At 45.4% G+C, this 17,975-nt stretch overlaps 2 protein-coding genes across 3 annotated transcripts in view; one reads left to right on the top strand and one right to left on the bottom strand.

The window, feature by feature from the left end:
* Window positions 1-7,406, top strand: part of atxn1a (ataxin 1a) — a 68,376-nt gene extending 60,970 nt beyond the window's left edge. For both annotated transcript variants that reach the window (XM_037473927.2, XM_037473928.2), the window contains one exon: window positions 52-7,406. In XM_037473927.2, the coding sequence (XP_037329824.2) occupies window positions 52-630 (579 nt within the window). In that variant the 3' untranslated portion in view covers window positions 631-7,406. The remainder of the gene's footprint in view (window positions 1-51) is intronic.
* An 870-nt stretch (window positions 7,407-8,276) lies between these two features.
* Window positions 8,277-13,873, bottom strand: gmpr (guanosine monophosphate reductase). Its single transcript, XM_037473931.2, has 9 exons — window positions 13,519-13,873; window positions 11,224-11,343; window positions 11,030-11,113; window positions 10,783-10,956; window positions 10,591-10,672; window positions 10,043-10,149; window positions 9,479-9,521; window positions 9,222-9,381; window positions 8,277-9,114 (listed from the first exon to the last, which is right to left on the bottom strand). The coding sequence occupies exons 1-9, from the start codon at window positions 13,603-13,605 to the stop codon at window positions 8,931-8,933; spliced, it is 1,041 nt and encodes a 346-aa protein (XP_037329828.1). The 5' UTR covers window positions 13,606-13,873; the 3' UTR covers window positions 8,277-8,930.
* Between the last annotated feature and the right edge of the window lie 4,102 nt (window positions 13,874-17,975).

Raw genomic sequence — 17,975 nt, 5'->3', positions numbered from 1 at the left:
TTGCGGGGTCTCCTGTGTTGATGCTTCTTCCCGTCTTTCGCCTTCCTGCAGGTGAGCGTGGAGGTCTTGGTGGAGTATCCCTTCTTTGTCTTCGGCCAAGGCTGGTCTTCATGCTGCCCGGACCGGACCACACAGCTTCTGGAGCTGCCCTGCACTAAACTCTCCGTGGGCGACGTCTGTATTTCGCTCACCCTCAAGAACCTGAGGAACGGCTCCCTGAAGAAGACTCAGCCGGCGGAGCTGCCCCCCCCTGCCTCCGTCCTGGCCTCCGGTCACCTCAGACCCCCCAGAGGTGTCTCAGACGCTTCCCAGGGCTCCAGGCACAGCGAGCGGGAGAATGGCATCGGCCAGCGGGGGAAAGGCGGGAACGGGAGTGCGGGGGCCACCGGCGCGGTAAACGGCGACCTCGTGTTTGGGGAGAGGGGGTCCGTTTTGAAGGGTCAGGACGCCGGCGCCGCAGAAGCCGGCGCCAGGAAGCCATCGAGGGTCAGGAAGCGACGGTGGTCTGCTCCGGAGGGGCGAAAAGTAGACAGATCAGAGGAGGAGCCGCCCCTCACCCTGCCCAAACCTTCCTTCATCCCTCACGAGGTGAAAGTCAGCATCGAGGGAAGGTCAAATATTGGCAAGTGAAGGCTAGCAGGACCGTTGGGATGTGAGGAAAAAACATGAAAGGATTCCACACAAAAAAAACACCAATGCCCACATTATTGTTTAATTTGTTCTGGTTTAAAAGTTTTTTTTTTCTGTTTTTATTTTTCTATCTTGAATACTGTACTGTAGAGACAAATTCACCTTACGTTAAGTCCATATAGTTAAAAATGTAATCTCTCTCTCTCTCTATACATATATCTATATATATATAGATGGATGGATTTGATATCACACAAGCAATCAATGGCATGTTGGTGGTTTTCATGACATGGTTCATGGTGAGGGATTTGTGAGGCGTGCAGGACGTGTATTGGTGGCTGTGTGGCACACAGGAGCTGGTTATACGTTACACATCATGTACATTTCAAATTGGGTATGCACACGGTTTACCTCTGGGAAGCAACTCACTCGCTGTGCGCTGCTGGGGAGGGAAAAACACTTCGCCGCTCCAGTGGTTTTACGCACGTTTTGCCACAGGAGTGATGTGATGTCAGGTGATCCAGAGCATGAAGGATTCTCCAAAGTCCAGAGAGAAAAAACAAATTCTCCATTCTCCGTCTCTTGGGAACAAATAAACCCCGGTTGTTCGCGGTGTCATCAGAGTGTGCCGGTGATGTCATCGGGCGGTGCCAGTGTGCCACACAAAAAGAGAGGGAACAGCTCTGTTCAGTGTGATGACAGTGGAGCCTTTGCTTTCATCATGAGCGCTTTCTTTTTTTCCTTTTTTTTGGATTTCATGAACCCTTCTATCTCACCAGATAGTTATTTGCAATGATTGTCAAAAACCTTAATCAGGGGTGATTTAGTCCCAGACGGAACCTCGGTGAGTCGATGTCAATGTATAGATGTGAGAAACCCTAACCTAGAACATACAAGTGCAAACACACTGGGTTGGAGAACTTCACTCTAGGAAATATGTTGGAAATATGTTAAGAGGAAGACTGCATACAATCCTCGTTGTTTTTCTGATGAATTACTTTATATTTCTTTATGGAGAAAGGCTGCGCGAGAGGAATCGGCTCCGAGAGGGTCACGATGTTTCAAAGCACTTAACAGACCCGTCACACTCGCCATACACCCGGCAACTTGTTTTTGTTGTCGCTTTTATTTACGCAATACTGTATGTTTTTAGATCATTCTTTTCTTTTCTTTTTTAAAGACAGGGGTAGAAAGTAGCAACAGCACTTTGTAATGGGGAAGCTTTTTTTGAACAGTGAAGGGGTGGTTCGGTGACGTGGGAGCGCATGTGCCATTGCATCACGCAACGAAAGGGGGTTGACCGTGACGTCCGTTTCCCCGGTGACCATTAGAGCAGCATCGATGGTGACAAACGGAACTACGGGTCCGACGGTTTTTAGCTGGCGAGCTTCGAGTAAGTTGAACGCTTTGGAATGTGTTTTGAACGTTTGAGATCCGGACGAACAGATCAACCAGGAAAGGGCTCTAGAAATATCCCGAAAAGGTGTCATATATTTGGTGTGTGTGTGTGTGTGTGTGTGCTGGAGTGTGCGTGATGCAGGTCTGTGTCTGTCTGCACAAACACAACCACAAAACAGTACAGACCATCCCTATGACTAAATGATCTATTATATGTTCTGTATTTAGACAATTGCAGATGATTTGAAGACACTAGTTGACATCGGATTAACACACACACACACACACACCGCTCGGCGGTGAGTTTGTGTCGCCGTGTTTGTGTGTGAGCGTGTATGATTGTATGTATACTGTGTATAGGAACAGGTTATACTCATTTGATATAAAGTCGATGCTAAATGTCCAGGGTTTGTACTTTGAGTCGTACTTAATAGAATCTTTGCAATTTGCACATCGAGAGGAGGGAGGAGACAAAGACGAGCCCTAAACCACGCGACACACTGGAGGAGACCAGGGTTGTTGTTCCTCAACAGGCACTTGAAACGTTGTAGAGGAAAAGTTTCTACATTAACGCAGTTATGGTCAAATTGCATTTGAGTTTTTATAAACATAGCTGTAAAACCGAATTATTAACTCGTGCCTGCCTACTGAATTTAAAATATACGCCATGTAGTGTATCCGAAGGAAACATTGGTCTTCTTTTTTTCCTGCTGTTGAAACCAGGGTTCAGCAGCTCGGGTCCAGATCAGCTGGAACCCCGTTTTTTTCTGAGATGCAGCAGTTAGCTCAACAGATACATACACTCACCGGCCACTTTATTAGGTACCCCATTCTAGTAACGGGTTGGACCCCCTTTTGCCTTCAGAACTGCCTCAATTCTTCGTGGCATAGATTCAACAAGGTGCTGGAAGCATTCCTCAGGGAGTTTGGTCCATATTGACATGATGGCAGCACACAGTTGCCGCAGATTTGTCGGCTGCACATCCATGATGCGAATCTCCCGTTCCACCACATCCCAAAGATGCTCTATTGGATTGAGATCTGGTGATTGTGGAGGCCATTTGAGTACAGCGAACTCATTGTCATGTTCAAGAAACCAGTCTGAGATGATTCCAGCTTTATGACATGGCGCATTATCCTGCTGAAAGTAGCCATCAGAAGTTGGGTACATTGTGGTCATAAAGGGATGGACATGGTCAGCAACAATACTCAGGTAGGCTGTGGCGTTGCAACGATGCTCAATTGGTACCAAGGGGCCCAAAGAGTGCCAAGAAAATATTCCCCACACCATGACACCACCACCACCAGCCTGAACCGTTGATACAAGGCAGGATGGATCCATGCTTTCATGTTGTAGACGCCAAATTCTGACCCTACCATCCGAATGTCGCAGCAGAAATCGAGACTCATTAGACCAGGCAACGTTTTTCCAATCTTCTATTGTCCAATTTCGATGAGCTTGTGCAAATTGTAGCCTCAGTTTCCTGTTCTTAGCTGAAAGGAGTGGCACCCGGTGTGGTCTTCTGCTGCTGTAGCCCATCTGCCTCAAAGTTCGACGTACTGTGCGTTCAGAGATGCTCTTATGCCCACCTTGGTTGTAACGGGTGGTTATTTGAGTCACTGTTGCCCTTCTATCAGCTCGAACCAGTCTGGCCATTCTCCTCTGACCTCTGGCATCAACAAGGCATTTCCGCCCACAGAACTGCCGCTCACTGGATGTTTTTTCTTTTTCGGACCATTCTCTGTAAACCCTAGAGATGGTTGTGCGTGAAAATCCCAGTAGATTAGCAGTCTCTGAAATACTCAGACCAGCCCTTCTGGCACCAACAATCATGCCACGTTCAAAGTCACTCAAATCACCTTTCTTCCCCATACTGATGCTCGGTTTGAACTGCAGGAGATTGTCTTGACAATGTCTACATGCCTAAATGCACTGAGTTGCCGCCATGTGATTGGCTGCTTAGAAATTAAGTGTTAACGAGCAGTTGGACAGGTGTACCTAATAAAGTGGCCGGTGAGTGTATAAAGTCGCTTGATCTTTATTTTCTCTTCTAGCATCAGTGGAACTGAACTACAGAGATGCTTTCTTTTTCAATTTTAAAACATAATGAAATTGGACGTTTTTTTTTAATTTACCGGTGATAGCATAAACCTGGTCTAGGGATGAATATCTTCCGGTTGTATCATGCCATCGAACATAAAGCCATCTCTCACACCAAGGTGTTAAAGTGTTGTGAAGGCGTATCTGTGGAGCTTTCTACCCGCTCTCTGCATTTAGGTGCTGTCGTACTGCAGAGAGGGGATCTCTTTGCATCTTAGAAGTGGATCAGGCTCAGCTGCGCAGGGCAGCGCTTCATGTGGTGGGAGTTAACCAGTGTGACGGCGGAATAGATGTGATGGATGGCGAGTAAGAGAGTAGACCCCAAATGAGATTTGAAAATGCTTTATTCTTTTATAATAAACAGGGTTTCTCAGATCAAAAACACCACAGTAGTACATGTTCATTTCTTCCTTTTCCTATTGAAACATCATGATCGTAGCATGTGTGCGTGTTTTGCAATCCATGTGTGGCTGTGTCCTTTGTAATGTTTAATGTTTATTCATGTCACTAATGTTTTTTTTTTTTAATGTCCAACGACCTTTTCCACAAAAAGCAGAACATATAAATGAACCTTCGAGCCGCTCAGACCATCAACACGTTGTTAGCCAAAGCTAAGTGATGCCAATCTTAATTTGGTTACTTTAGAATGCAATCGTACAACAGTATTCAGGCACTCTCCTCATGCAGGAGTGGAACCCACACACACACACACACAGTCATTCCACTCATTCTCTGCAATAAAATGAAATCACAGTAATGGTTTTGCATTGCAAACTTAACACCCGTACAGCAAAAAATAACACAATCATGCCATAAACTAGAAAATGCACATAAAAGCTAATACACGTGAACACGCCTCGCTTTGATTAGTCCCTCTCCCCTCATCACAAAGTACATTTGAAATCTTTAGGGAGTGCAGTTGCGACGTAGCAGTTGCTAGTTTTTCAGGGAAGCATCTCATATATGCAGTATCCGACCCCCAGAACCTCGGACGCCGCGGCTGGTCGTCGCGCTGCGGGTGAGCAGGTGTCGCGCTCACCCGCGGTAACCAGCCCGGGGCGTTCTGACCCGCGATGACCTCGTTTAACTCTGTTTCAGGTACCCAGTCATAGCCAGCCGGCCTCGCACCTCCTCCTGAGGCAAAGCAATCAATTAAACCCTCGACAACCGTCAGCTACCTTTTCGGCCCCCGAGCGGCCTCCTCCCCTTCCGAGCATCACCCTTTGAGACCCGGTGTCCTTTTCACCACTAGCTGACCCTGAGACAAAAGCGATCCGAAATGCAGAGCCACGCTGGATCCAGTGGAGAACGGGGCGACATTGTGTGAGCGCTCATTGCCGTTTTCGTGTTGTTAAAATAAATCCCCAAATGGAACCTGTTCATCCACTTGAAATGTACCACATTGTGCAATACTTCCATTCTTTCCCCCCCCCCCCCCGCGCCACTCTGCTGTGCCAAGTAGATGTTTAAAAGTCCCACTCCAGTGTCTCATCCACGTTAAAGGCCTGTGCAGTTTGCTCTCTGTCGATGTGTGCGTCACATCTGTCGACGGGGGGGGTTTGTGAAGAGAAACGAACCAGACGGAGCCCGACCTCTCTGTCCCTTTTGTCCTCCTTTTGAGTGTTTGTGAGAGATTGTGTCCCGTCTCCTTGGTTTATGTGTGTGTCTGCACAATGTGTGCTTGTGTACACCTGGTGTTCAAATGTGTCCTGAGCTGGTCCGAGTGTGTGTGTGTGTGTGCGTAAGAAAAAGAAACCTCATTGCTTAGTGGGGACCAACAGAGATGCACATGTAAGTAGATGTAGAAGACTTGATGGTATTTCAGCACTTTCTAATCCTAGGACAGACCGATGGGGGGGGGGGGGGGGCAGACATTCATTTTTAAAAGGACAGAGAGGAAGAAGGAAAAAATGGGCTGAATGAGGATGAAAAAGAGAGAGTTTGGATCAGTTAAAGTTTTTTGCACATGGCCTCGCCGTAACGCTCATGTGTCCGCGCTCCGCCTCGTGTTCTTGGGTCCAACGGGCCGAGGTGTTCGGTGGCTCCTTGGTTCTTTTGTCATGGGACGCACACCTTCTTTTGTTGCGTTCCGGTTTGTTTGGAGCCTTTCGGTGAGATCGGTTGTGTTGTGGTCACGTTTGGGGATGGGCTGTGAGAGGAGTCGGCTCGGCTCGGTCTGCGTTTTTTTTTTTTTGGTGCAGAAGCTTTTTCTGTGTTTTCGGTCTCCTTGTAGCACTCAATATAATGTCAGGGGACTTAAAACTATTCAGAGAATGTGTCATTGTTGAGTTCTTATGACAAGCTTCCTCACTTGAGGAACACTGCTAATTTCTTCTTTTTTTTAAATTGGCTTCTTGCACAATTTTACAAATAAAATGAATGTTGGTGTGTGAGCTTTGACTTTTTTCGATCAGAAAAATAAGGCATGTGTGCTCTTTGTTTCTTGATGTTTGTACTTTCATTTTGCATAAAGGATGTGTTTTGGCCGTTTGTTGTGTTTTAAAGTGAACAGAATTCAATCAGGATTCATTTTTTGTCAAATTGTTTTTCTTTCTTTTTTTGTATGACGTCTCGTCAATGTCCATAGCGCTGGATAACCAACTCAGGCAGAAAGAAAAAAAAAATTATAGAGGCCCACTTAACAGTTTCACCCCAATCAATTTACATCATGGGCTGTTATAAAGATATGTAAATGTATTACATATTATTTGATATGATTAACAAATGTCATTATTGACAATTAACTATATGAATTATTATTATGATATTGTGTGTGTTATGCTGGAGGTGGCTCGGATCAGTCTTTAGTGTGCTGAACATCTTAGTTCTGCCTCTCTGCGCAAGGCGACACTTCGACAGTGGGGGGGGGGGGTGTAAAGTTTATGTGTCAGCTGTGGCTAAGTTGACCCCCCCCCCCACACCCCCCCTGCACTCAGCGCTGAGGCTAGCCTCCAGTCCATCTAGATGTTTCTCTGCTAACCTGTGACACCAAAATCGTGAACTGAAACCTTTTGGGCCGTGGGACGGTAGCAGAGAACTGGACATCAGCACAGACCTGCTGGGGACAGTCCGGCCTGCAGGGAGCCGTTCCCAGCCAACGGGTCTGTACTACGATGTACTCACCAGCTCCCTGCGTCTCACCAAACCCCCTTTCCTCTATCGCAATGGAGATACTCTGTCGGTGTATGTATTTTGACATCTGTACAAATGCACCACTTTCAAACAAGAAAATGAAAACCTTGACATATCTGGAATAAATGAGCAAGTTGTGTCTTTATTTGAATACCAACGCCACCGAACAAACACCATTTGATATCGACACCCACACACTGCATTTAAAATGGCATCTGTCACACACGATGATTTCCGCCTTAGGCTTGGTTTAGTGCTGAAGTTTAGGAGAAAATACCTCCCTCTAGTGCACAATACGCTGTACAACAAATCCACTGGTCACTTCGCTCAGAGGAACCCTTCGTTGCCCTTCAGATCATCTTTCTGCTCTGGTTGTATCTGAAGGTTTTGGTCAACAAAAAAAGAAGAGGAAATAGAGAATAGTCTTTATTGTACTGAATACATTGTTATTGCAAAGACTACAGCAGCAACATGTTGAAGATTTCCTGGCCTGGTCTACAACGGTCACCAACTTCATCACTCCCTTTGGCAATTTTGCAATAATTACCAATGTGTGACCAAAATTGTGTATAGCTTTCTTTTTATATGACGATTTTAATGTAGTGTCTTTGAGTCCAATGATTAGCACTATAGACATCAAATGAATTATTAACAAAAGTACGAAATATATCTTGTACCATTTTCTAATTTGAAGAAGAAAATCCCAATATATATACTGATATCTGACACCTAGGTGTTTTGGAATTTGAAAATGCATTTAGCTGAAGTTATAATATTTAATGATTTATTAAGGACAAACTAATATACAGTCTAGTGACTATAGTGACTTTATCATTTGTTAATAGTCAGCAACAGGAATTCCTGATATGTTGTGCATTAATCTTCATGAGTCAGGGATTACTGCAGCATGTGCACAAGCCGAGTAAACATTACCTTGTTTTCCCCACATCCTGACATGTATCACCCTTTAAATCAAACAAATATGCATTTTCTTGTCCAGAAAAAAAAACACTGATGGTTTTCTAATAATTTCAGTTTATTTCCACCATCTTCTATCTTTGCACTAACAATAAAACAGTCTTACATGCTTTCTTTCCCACGTACTGTATATTCGAATTGACTTTAAACAGTGTTTTAATGTCTCTTTACGGGGCTTTTCCCTGAAGTACACTTTTCTATGTGTAATAATGTCACGTTTCTGATGCATACATTCAGAAGTCCTTATCAATCTTTCTTGCACAACAATAACACATGCACACACTTTATTATGTTGTGTTGTGTAAATGATCAGCACCACTGAGGAGGAAAGCTCCTGCCTGCGTCATGGTTTCTCCAGTGGCTCTTAGCGGCTGACGCCTCTGGATCCTGCATATTGATTTTGCACGTTCTTTCCACCGTACAGTTGAGTAGAACAGAATCCCAGAAGGATCTCAGCACAAGTATTAGCCTCCGTCTGCTGAGTGTCTTTACATGCGATGGGTTTATCTTCTCGGTCATTCTTTTTTTGTATTACCAACTGTAAATTTAAAAAATATCCCCTCTGTTTATACAGTTTGGGGTGTGAGTGTGTGTCCTTCTCCTTTCCACCTCTGTCCTACTATTGGTAACATAATACATGGACAATGCATGTTCTTCCACGCGTGTGTATGTATGCATGTTTGTCTGTGTCCTACGCAGTGAACATTTGGCTGGACTGTTGTGTGACGCGTATGAAGGTGGTCCTCCTGCCCAGCTCTTTGAGTTTGGCGGCGCCCACGTAGGTGCAGGTGGAGCGGAGGCCTCCCAGCACGTCGCGGACGGTGTTCTCCACGTCTCCTCTATAAGGGACCTCCACGGTACGTCCCTCAGACGCCCTGAGAGCGGAGCAGAGAAGGTGGGAACACGGGTGTTTGGGTAAAAGTTCTACACTGCTGGATCCTTGCATATTGATCGCTGTGAAACCAGCTCCTCCGCCTCTCACCGGTACTCAGCAACCCCACCCACGTATTTCTTCATGGCCGTGTCGGAGCTCATGCCATAGAAGAGCTTGTATTTCTTGCCGTTCTTCTCGGTGAGCTCTCCGGTGCACTGGTCGTGGCCTGCGAGCATTCCCCCCATCATCACAAAGTCGGCACCTGCACCTGGGGAGCGAAGGCGGGGAAGGCGGCGGGTTAACGTTGTGCAGTCACGTGACCAATGGTGTGGTTGATTCCTTGTGAAACGAACATGAATATTTACCGAAGGCCTTAGCCACATCTCCGGGGCAACTACAGCCACCGTCCTGCCGGGAGAAGGAAGAATCGTACTCGTGTCAGCCTGATGGCTTCTCCATGAATCTCACGTCCTAAAGTGGTTATTCTACCAGCCTCAGAGGGCCCACGACGTCTTCTAGTCGCTACCATTATTATCAACATTTCAACTATTAGAAACTGGTAAGCTGTAACAGCATATTTGGGGGTCTTGTTTAAAAGTCTGTATTGTAATTGTGCACGAATCAATCAGAGTTAGTATATATTCATGATAATGGTTATTACCCAGTGTTGATCTAAGGGCCCTCGCTTATGTTCACATTACATCTTACTGATAGGAATTTCAATAGCTTCTAGTGGCTTTCTTTTATTTAAAAAGCTAAGTTATTAAATGTTAACTTTTTTGTTGTACTTTAATTTCAATTTCAAACCCAATCCACACAGCGGGGAACATAGAGGAAAGATACCAGTACCCTTAATATTCGTACAGTATACTCACTGACCTCTGGCTGCCGGCTGATACGTGTTTGTGTTTCCTTGATGTGAGACTTACAGAGATAATGTGTCCTTTGAGTCCATGGGCGGAGTCTGCACACTCTATGACCGCGCTGAGTTGTGGGTAGCCCACTCCTGTCTTGATCCTCGTGGTGCACACGGACCCTGCACAGTCCACACAGCGGGCATTAGGGAAGGCCTTCGCCGTGTCCCCGTCCTCGTGCGACTGCTGTAGCTACGTGAGCCGCTCATCTTTACGGTACGTTCGGGTTGCTATTCCCCCCGGCTCCAACTAAAAACACGCCACCTTCTGAATGCCACGCTCATGGGGGATTTATCAAACTATAGCAAAATAGAACAATGCACACAAGATCTGTCTTTTTGTTGGAGGTGTCATTTTATGATAATCTGTTGCATTAAAGAAGACTAACGTAGAACCTATAGATTGATACTTAAATCCAGCAGTGCACAGTCACAGGCACGTGGCCAACCTGGTGGACGTGTGTGTTTTATTTGGGAGGTGTGAAAATTTTTCCGCCTTGTCTTAGCGTTAAAGCACCACTCGGCCGACACGCTGACACCCTCGGGCCGTCGTATGCGACCCACCTGGCCCGATGCCCACTTTGATGATGTCAGCACCGGCGAGGATGAGCTCCTCCACCATCTCGCCCGTCACCACGTTACCGGCCTGCAAAAGCCCAGACAGCGTTAGCCCTCCCCCCCCCCACAAACACACAGCCTCACGCATCAAAGAACGCCCCCCCCCCCCCCGCATGGCCGGCGGTGCACCCCTCTTACCATGATGGTGTGCCTGGGAAACTTTCCCCTGACCGTCTTGACACATTCCACAAAGTACTCGGAGTAGCCGTTGGCCACGTCCAGGCAGATGTACTTAAGGGCGGGGACGGCGTCCAAAACGGCGCACAGCCTCTCCAGATCTGCAGCGGCGCTCCCCGAGCTGACGGCCATGTGCTGGGGAGGGAAGCCGCGTTTAAGGGGAACCATCGACATTGAAGAGACAAACCGCATACATCGGCAGTATTACCTCCAGGCATTCTGGGTGAGTAGCAGCAAAGTCTTTCCAGTCCTCTGTAGAGTAATGTTTGTGGATGGCTGTGAAGAGAGTGTGCTGCACAGAGAGAAGGATGGAAAGAACACAAACGTTATCTGCTTTCCCTTTTTTACAAACCGGCCCCCATCGCGCTGCTGTCCCTCGTCCGTTCAGCTGTGTGGACTCACTTTGCTGAGCACCCGGGCCATCTCAAAGGTCCCCGTGGTGTCCATGTTGGCAGCGATGATGGGGATGCCGGTGTAAGTCTGCTTGGAGTTGCGGAACGTGAAGGTCCTCTGAAGGTCCACCTGAGGGGGGACGAGACATGAGACCCTCTGGAGGCCTGCTTGGTCGATATGTATCGGACGGGCTCCTATGCAGCACGTTACTTCTTTCTTTTTTCTCGTGTGCTGAATAAGTGACACGGCAGATTCTCTTGAAAATGGGAGCAGCTCATGGGGCTCACGGTCAGAGGCTTCATGGGGAGTCACTGAATTCCTTCTCACACACTGAGACAGCAGATAGACAGTTTTAGCATTTACCAGTATATTTTATTGATATCAGATCATTGCTTCTTGTTTTAGAAGTCATTTATAGAAAGTATATTGTGTTATACTTAAATATTATTGTAACATACTGTATATTCGCCATGAGGAAGGTTTGATAGATTCTTTGGAAGACTTTCATAAAGGATTGTAATTATACGTTTTGTAGTGCTGAGAGGCTTTGTTGAGTATTGGCAAGACATTTATTATGCAAAACGGTGGAAATGGGCTAACAGGACACTGTGTGCCATCACCTTCACACTGCGTTTATTTTCAGAGCCACAGCAGAATGAGGCAATAACTCATAAAGGCAGCAGAAACAGGAGGGTGGGGAAAGGAGTGTGGATGAGAAGGGAGGAAATGCATCGTCTTGCTACAGTAAATTGAGACAGGCCTCTTCTTTTAATACGGCACACTGACTCAGCGAGCCTTTCCACTCTAGTCAGCAGTGACACGAAGATCAAGTTGTTATAAGACATCCTTAAGTTTCATATGCGAGGCCATTTGGTAATCATTTTGGTATCTGACTTTTTACTGTTTATAAAATCCTTTGATCACAGATCACCATCAATTTAGATTTTTAAACTAAAAGATTGTGATAATTCATTATCAGAGAGAGATTTGGGGATCTGAATCCAAATGCATCTGGCTAAGCTGATGCAGATGTGCAGCAGAACAATTTGAAGGGCTTAAATGGAGTTGCAGTCATCTTTACTAATCAACATGCTGCAGTGGTGCAGGGACAATTGATTTAAGTCCAGATTGAGAACCACGTTCCCCATCAGATCGACAGTCCAATCCTCCATGTGAATCTGGTCTCTATTGTTTTTTTTAATCAGTTTTAAAGGTCCTCCAAACAACTGCAATCAAATCATATTTTGTGGAGTCTTGACACCTGAAATGATGAGTCAGAAAAGAGATGATATTCAACAGATGTGAGAAAATGTCAAACTGGTCCCTACTACACTCCGTACGTATCAGCGCGAGTCTGAGTGCTGGGTATTCTCAGTGCTGTTGTCAGTGTTTATATGTATATATAGATAAATACACAATGTTATCCTGGTACCTCTGTGGCATATGCAATGTGCTCCGGTTGACTATAGCACACAGTACTATTTATAAACCCATTTTCTGAGAAGTCTCCCGGCTGTTGTCAGAAGCCAACTCCCGCCCTCTCCCACCCTCCTCCCCAGATCTAGTGGCACCGTGATCTTGGGTTGGTACCAGACTCAGATCTAGTGACATGAGGCCGGCACCAGGAAGTAGCACGTATAAAACAACAACAAGAGGACTGTGTTGTCCCTGAGTCCTAAACCAACAGGTGCTAAAGAAACTGGCTGATTACAAAGTGTAAAATGAAAAGAACCAAATCCACTCTGATCAAAATTTAAATGATTATCTTTTGTTGGTTCTGTTGCTTGTGGACAGTTGTTGTTGTTGTTTTTGTTTACCTCTGTCTGGTACAGGCTAGCTTTGTTTCTTGTCACCTTTAAGAAGGTCACTCTGCTGCTCGGTATGGAGGCAGAGTGCACCTACTTATGTGAGACAGACAACAATGACACTCACACAAGTTGAAATAAAGTGAACGTGCACTTTGAGGCGTTAGTGAGGCATTCTTTCAAGCCTAAGTTGTTACTTTTGATCAATTCTGTTGATGCTCTGTAAATAAAAATGTCATTTTTTTATCTTTGATCATGAATATAAAACAGGGTTAGAAGGCTCAGAAATACTGCCCCCCACTATCTGCCCCCACCCCCTTATACACATAGTCAACATATCTCCATTGCCTCACTGACCATAATGGGAAATCTACTTTCTGAATGCAGCATTAAACGGATTACACTCCCCCTGAGAAATAAGCCTGTCTGACGGTGAATTGACCTGTAGCTGTAATATCTGGATCACATTATCAGAGGAAAACTAATGAGCCGCACCGACCTCCGAGCGACTCTTCAGGCTGCTCCTCTTGGGTCGGAAGAGGACATCCTTAAAGTCCAGCTTGAGGTCAGAGTCCACGCGAGGCATCTTTGCGGCCTGGAACGGCGATGATGATGATGATGATGATGAGAACACGGAGAACACTTTCCGGAGGAGGGCTGCTGCAGCAGTGGTGGCCGCTGGTCCTGAGCTCCAACCACAGAACCCGAACCTCCAGGCGGCCAGTGTATTTATAGCAAAGGGGGGCCCAGCCCAGCCCCAGCCCCCATGGCTTTATTTGGGCCTGGACTCTCTTCCCCTTTCTATGCCTCTCGCTCTCTTTCTCCCTCCACTCTACCAGTGCTCTCTCTCTCTCTCTTTCTCTCTCTCTCTCTCCTTCTGCAGAGTGGCAGCAGCAGCAGCGGCCGGCACGATGACGCATAGACACACACACACACACACACACACGCAAACCCACGTGCACACACATGTTAGAGCTGCAGTGGGTTGTGTTGCTGCAGTGCTAAAGAGCACCCCCGCTGTCCAGTTGGGGCATTGCTCTCTAAGCTAAGCTAATGGCCGGCAGTACGGGGAAAGATGTGTGAATACAAAGAAGGAACAATTCAATATAGTTTGGTAATTCATTTAGCCATGATAGATGTGTGCAATATAAACCATCATCATTTTCTTGGTACTTTGTATTTATTTTTTGGAGCCTTTCTAAAATGTTCCACCTGTAGCAAATATTACATTTCACACGGCTGTCCTGAAAAGCCATTAGAAAGACAAAGCTATACTTAAGCAGTGGGACAGTAGCACTTCATTTGGCACCGGAGGACAGCGGCCAATTGTACCGTTTGAATTAATTTTGATTTTTAGAATAGGGGTCAGAAAGCTTTGTTGTGTATTTTATAGTATTTCCGACCTGCAGCGGGGGAATGAGGAGACACATCCTGAAATAATCTACTCATCATTCAAAGGTTTTTAGCAGCTACAAGTTAGGTTGAAGTTATCAGTAATTGCTTTTAATCACACTCATTCCAGTATTGTCCAGTAAAATTCCATTTGACACTTACGGGTGACCTGTGATGGTTTCCCCGTAGGACAGTACACGCACATCTAGTTACCAGCATACATCGCTGTTAGCACAAAGGGAGACCAGTAGATGTCAGCATAGCTGTGCAAGTCAGCTGCCAAATGAACAGCACAATGAGTGCGAGTGTCCTGGCAACAGGAAGATCCTTTGAGATTACAGCCCTGGCATGTTGTTTCTAACTATGGTTTCTTTGGATAGGGAAGCAGTTATTCCTAAAAGCACGACACATGTGAGAATGAACGTTTTCCACATGAATGCACTCATTTCCTGCCTCATTTCAATGTAAAGCTGCACTTCCATATGAATGAAAGAATTGAAGAGTGAAGAAAAAGTCATTTGATTTCAATGAATTGGTTAACACACTGAAAAAAGTGTCTTCAGTGTAAATAAATAGTTGGCTTTCAATTAAAAGCGAGAATAAAATAACATAGAAGGCAGCTGCTGTGAACCCTTCACCCCTGGTGCACGTCGTACTCAACTGCATTGATAAGAAGGCTCTGAATGAGATAAGTCCTTCAAAGCCCTTTAGGGTATTAAAACTGATAAGAAGACAACCCTTTGGCCTCGTGTCTGTGCAGTGCATGTATCCTGTGTCAGCTCGTACCGGTGGAGTCTCAGGTGTCGATGTTGAAAGCCACGGCCTTTTGTATACTCCCATGCATTTTACTGCCTGTGTGCTATTGATCACTCATGCAACACTTTATGCATGTTTACAGTCACTGAGTGGAATCACACAAAAAGTGCAAGAAAATTGAATCTGGCATTGTTTTGCTAGCTTTTATTTTCTTGGAAATGGAAGTACAAGTAACTAATACTACGTGGCACTTAGACCTGGATGCTCTTTCCTCTACCACCCAGAATAGTTTGACTTGTTTTCAACAGATCAGATCATTTTGACCAAAAAAAAACCTTCATAATTACGGCACAGCATTCCTTTTGTGCCAGTTTGAGTTTCTCAGGCACACACTGAGTCTTTGCAGTGAGCAGCAGACTCCACAATAACACGTACGCGGTTAAGTGGACGTGTTAATGACGGCACTTCAATTCTCCGCATGCAGAACGCTGTGCACGCGCGTACCAGCGGGCCCTTAAACCTCCGAGAGGCATGCGCACACACGGACTGGCCGTTGTGTTCAGTTAGCGGGCTGTACGACGCCGTGTAGAGGTGGGCTCTTGTTTGCCCAGAGGAGAGTTCTCTCAAACCCATTCAGGCGAGCTGCATCTCCCCTGGCGGCGTGTCATCGGGCTGAGCAGATGTGAGAACCACATGGTAGCGAGTGGGTGAAGTCGTTGAGGATCTTTGATGTTCTTTTCCTGGCACGAGTTGAAATGACAAGAACTAACAAATTCTATTTGTTTTCTACCTGAGTGGCTGGAGAAAACGAGGATGAAGAAGAATCTTCTCCGTCGGGGAACACGCTGCTTTTTGTGTTGGGAAAGTGTTTGAAGTGATGAACGAGAATTTGAACGCAGGAGACGGCATTGCGCTAAACGTGAAGCACTTCTTCTCTCTCGGTAGGGCCCGTCTTCTTCGTGGACTACACTCACGCAAGCGGGGATGTAACAAGAAGCTCTTCACTCCAGAGAAGTAGGACAACTCGTATTAAGGGTTAACAAGGCCGCATGGCTTCAGAGGAATGGAGCAGACTTGTAAACGTACCACGTGCTCCCCTCTCCTTTGTGCCTCATACATATAACATTATCTCCATGCAAGACCTAATTCTAAAGTCACCAACCAGTTCCTAACTATAACCCGGCATGCAGTCACAGTTGGTCTATGGCATGTGTTTCCCATCAGTTCTGTCTGAATTTGTTAAAAAAAAAAAAAAAAAAAAGAGTGGCACTGACTCCCAAGTGTAACTCTCTTTGACATTGGGTTGCTTCACGTGTTTCCGTGTCACATTGACATGCAACCTTGAAGTCATTTCACGCTGAATGCGGCAGTGCGGGCCACAGGCAAACATCTGTGGCCGGGTCTGACAGCAGAAGTGAAGGATCGTTGATATAAGAACAGCTTTGGGTTACATGGGGTTTAGCTGCAAATCATACCACACCTGAAACACCTGCCTTTGTTTATATATTAAGCTGTTGACCATCTTTTGTGTGCACACAGAGAGCAACACGGACAGCGGTTTTAGTTTTGAATGCTGCTGCAGTTTTAACAAAATGAACAATCGCTCCCAGTATAGTGCAGTCTGACATCAAAGTGGGTCACAAACCAAGCCTCCATCAGCCTTTATTGACTATTGCTCTTGGCTACACCCACAGTAGAAATGGGCATTTGCAAAAGGAAGCTGATACAATACAAATAATTGTCTGTGAAAATGTTTGAGGCAGAGCATTCAACGATATTTCTGACTCTTTCTGAGATGTACATATTTATTCTGAATATTGCTTGACTGATTTAAAAGGCCCAGAATACAAGCGGCAATTCATTCAAACAGGATCCAGGAAAAAAAAAATCCAGATTAGTGAAATCTAAAATCCAGTCTCCACTGAATGCGCTAAGCCCTTATTTTAGTTTTCTCTATTTGTCTCTGACATTGGTTCTATGTCACCGCCCACTGCAAAATCTATTTTAGTTGGAAATTTCTTAACAAGAGATTAATTCCGTTGTGTGTGGTGCTAGAGATACATTTTGGATTAGTGTGACAACTGCAAATGTTCTCAGGTTTTGCTTTTTTGATTTTATGGTATTTCATAATACCACAAGCTCATCCCTTTTCCCCTCATATGACGAATGATAGTACAGAATTACTGCATTGCCGACTCTAGATATCAAAATTTGTAAGTCTCTCCGCCCCTGCTGTCACCTGCGTCATTGAAGTGGATTTTAATGGCAGCACTGCATAAGAGCGAATAAAAAAATAAAAAATGTGGAGGGACAGAATCACTCATCCAGAGGGTCATGAAAAGAGCACAAAGAAGGGTCTGATATCAATAGCTGCTACACTCAACTATTATTTGCAGACTTCATAAATACAGTCCAGTGGAGCTTGTAATTTCTCATCAACATAGAGTCTCTTTGTTAGACTGCACAACTGCTTCATTTCCTAGTCTGACAACAAATGACGCGCTGACCTTTCAAAGCATCGATCACCTGGGGTGTTTGAGCGGTGAGTCTCGGCAGCCACTCGCTCCCCTTTTGCCCAGTTCCCTTATCACGAGTCATCTGAAACCTCTAGGTGGTTTCAAGACAGCAGGTTTGAGTTTAATATGATGGAATTTCCAGGTGTTACTATCGGCCAATATATTGAAACGGAGCCCTGAAATGTTTCATTAGGGGAATAGCTTGAATTTTTTACAAGAAGTATTGTTTTTTTTAAATCTCTTTATTTACCATGGCTTCCCAACCTTCAGATTAAGAGCCACGGCATTGGTT

Source organism: Pungitius pungitius, chromosome 17, assembly GCF_949316345.1.
Source record: "Pungitius pungitius chromosome 17, fPunPun2.1, whole genome shotgun sequence".
In the NCBI taxonomy this organism is placed as follows: Eukaryota; Metazoa; Chordata; class Actinopteri; order Perciformes; family Gasterosteidae; genus Pungitius; species Pungitius pungitius.
This window is presented reverse-complemented; position numbering and strand designations above follow the sequence as displayed.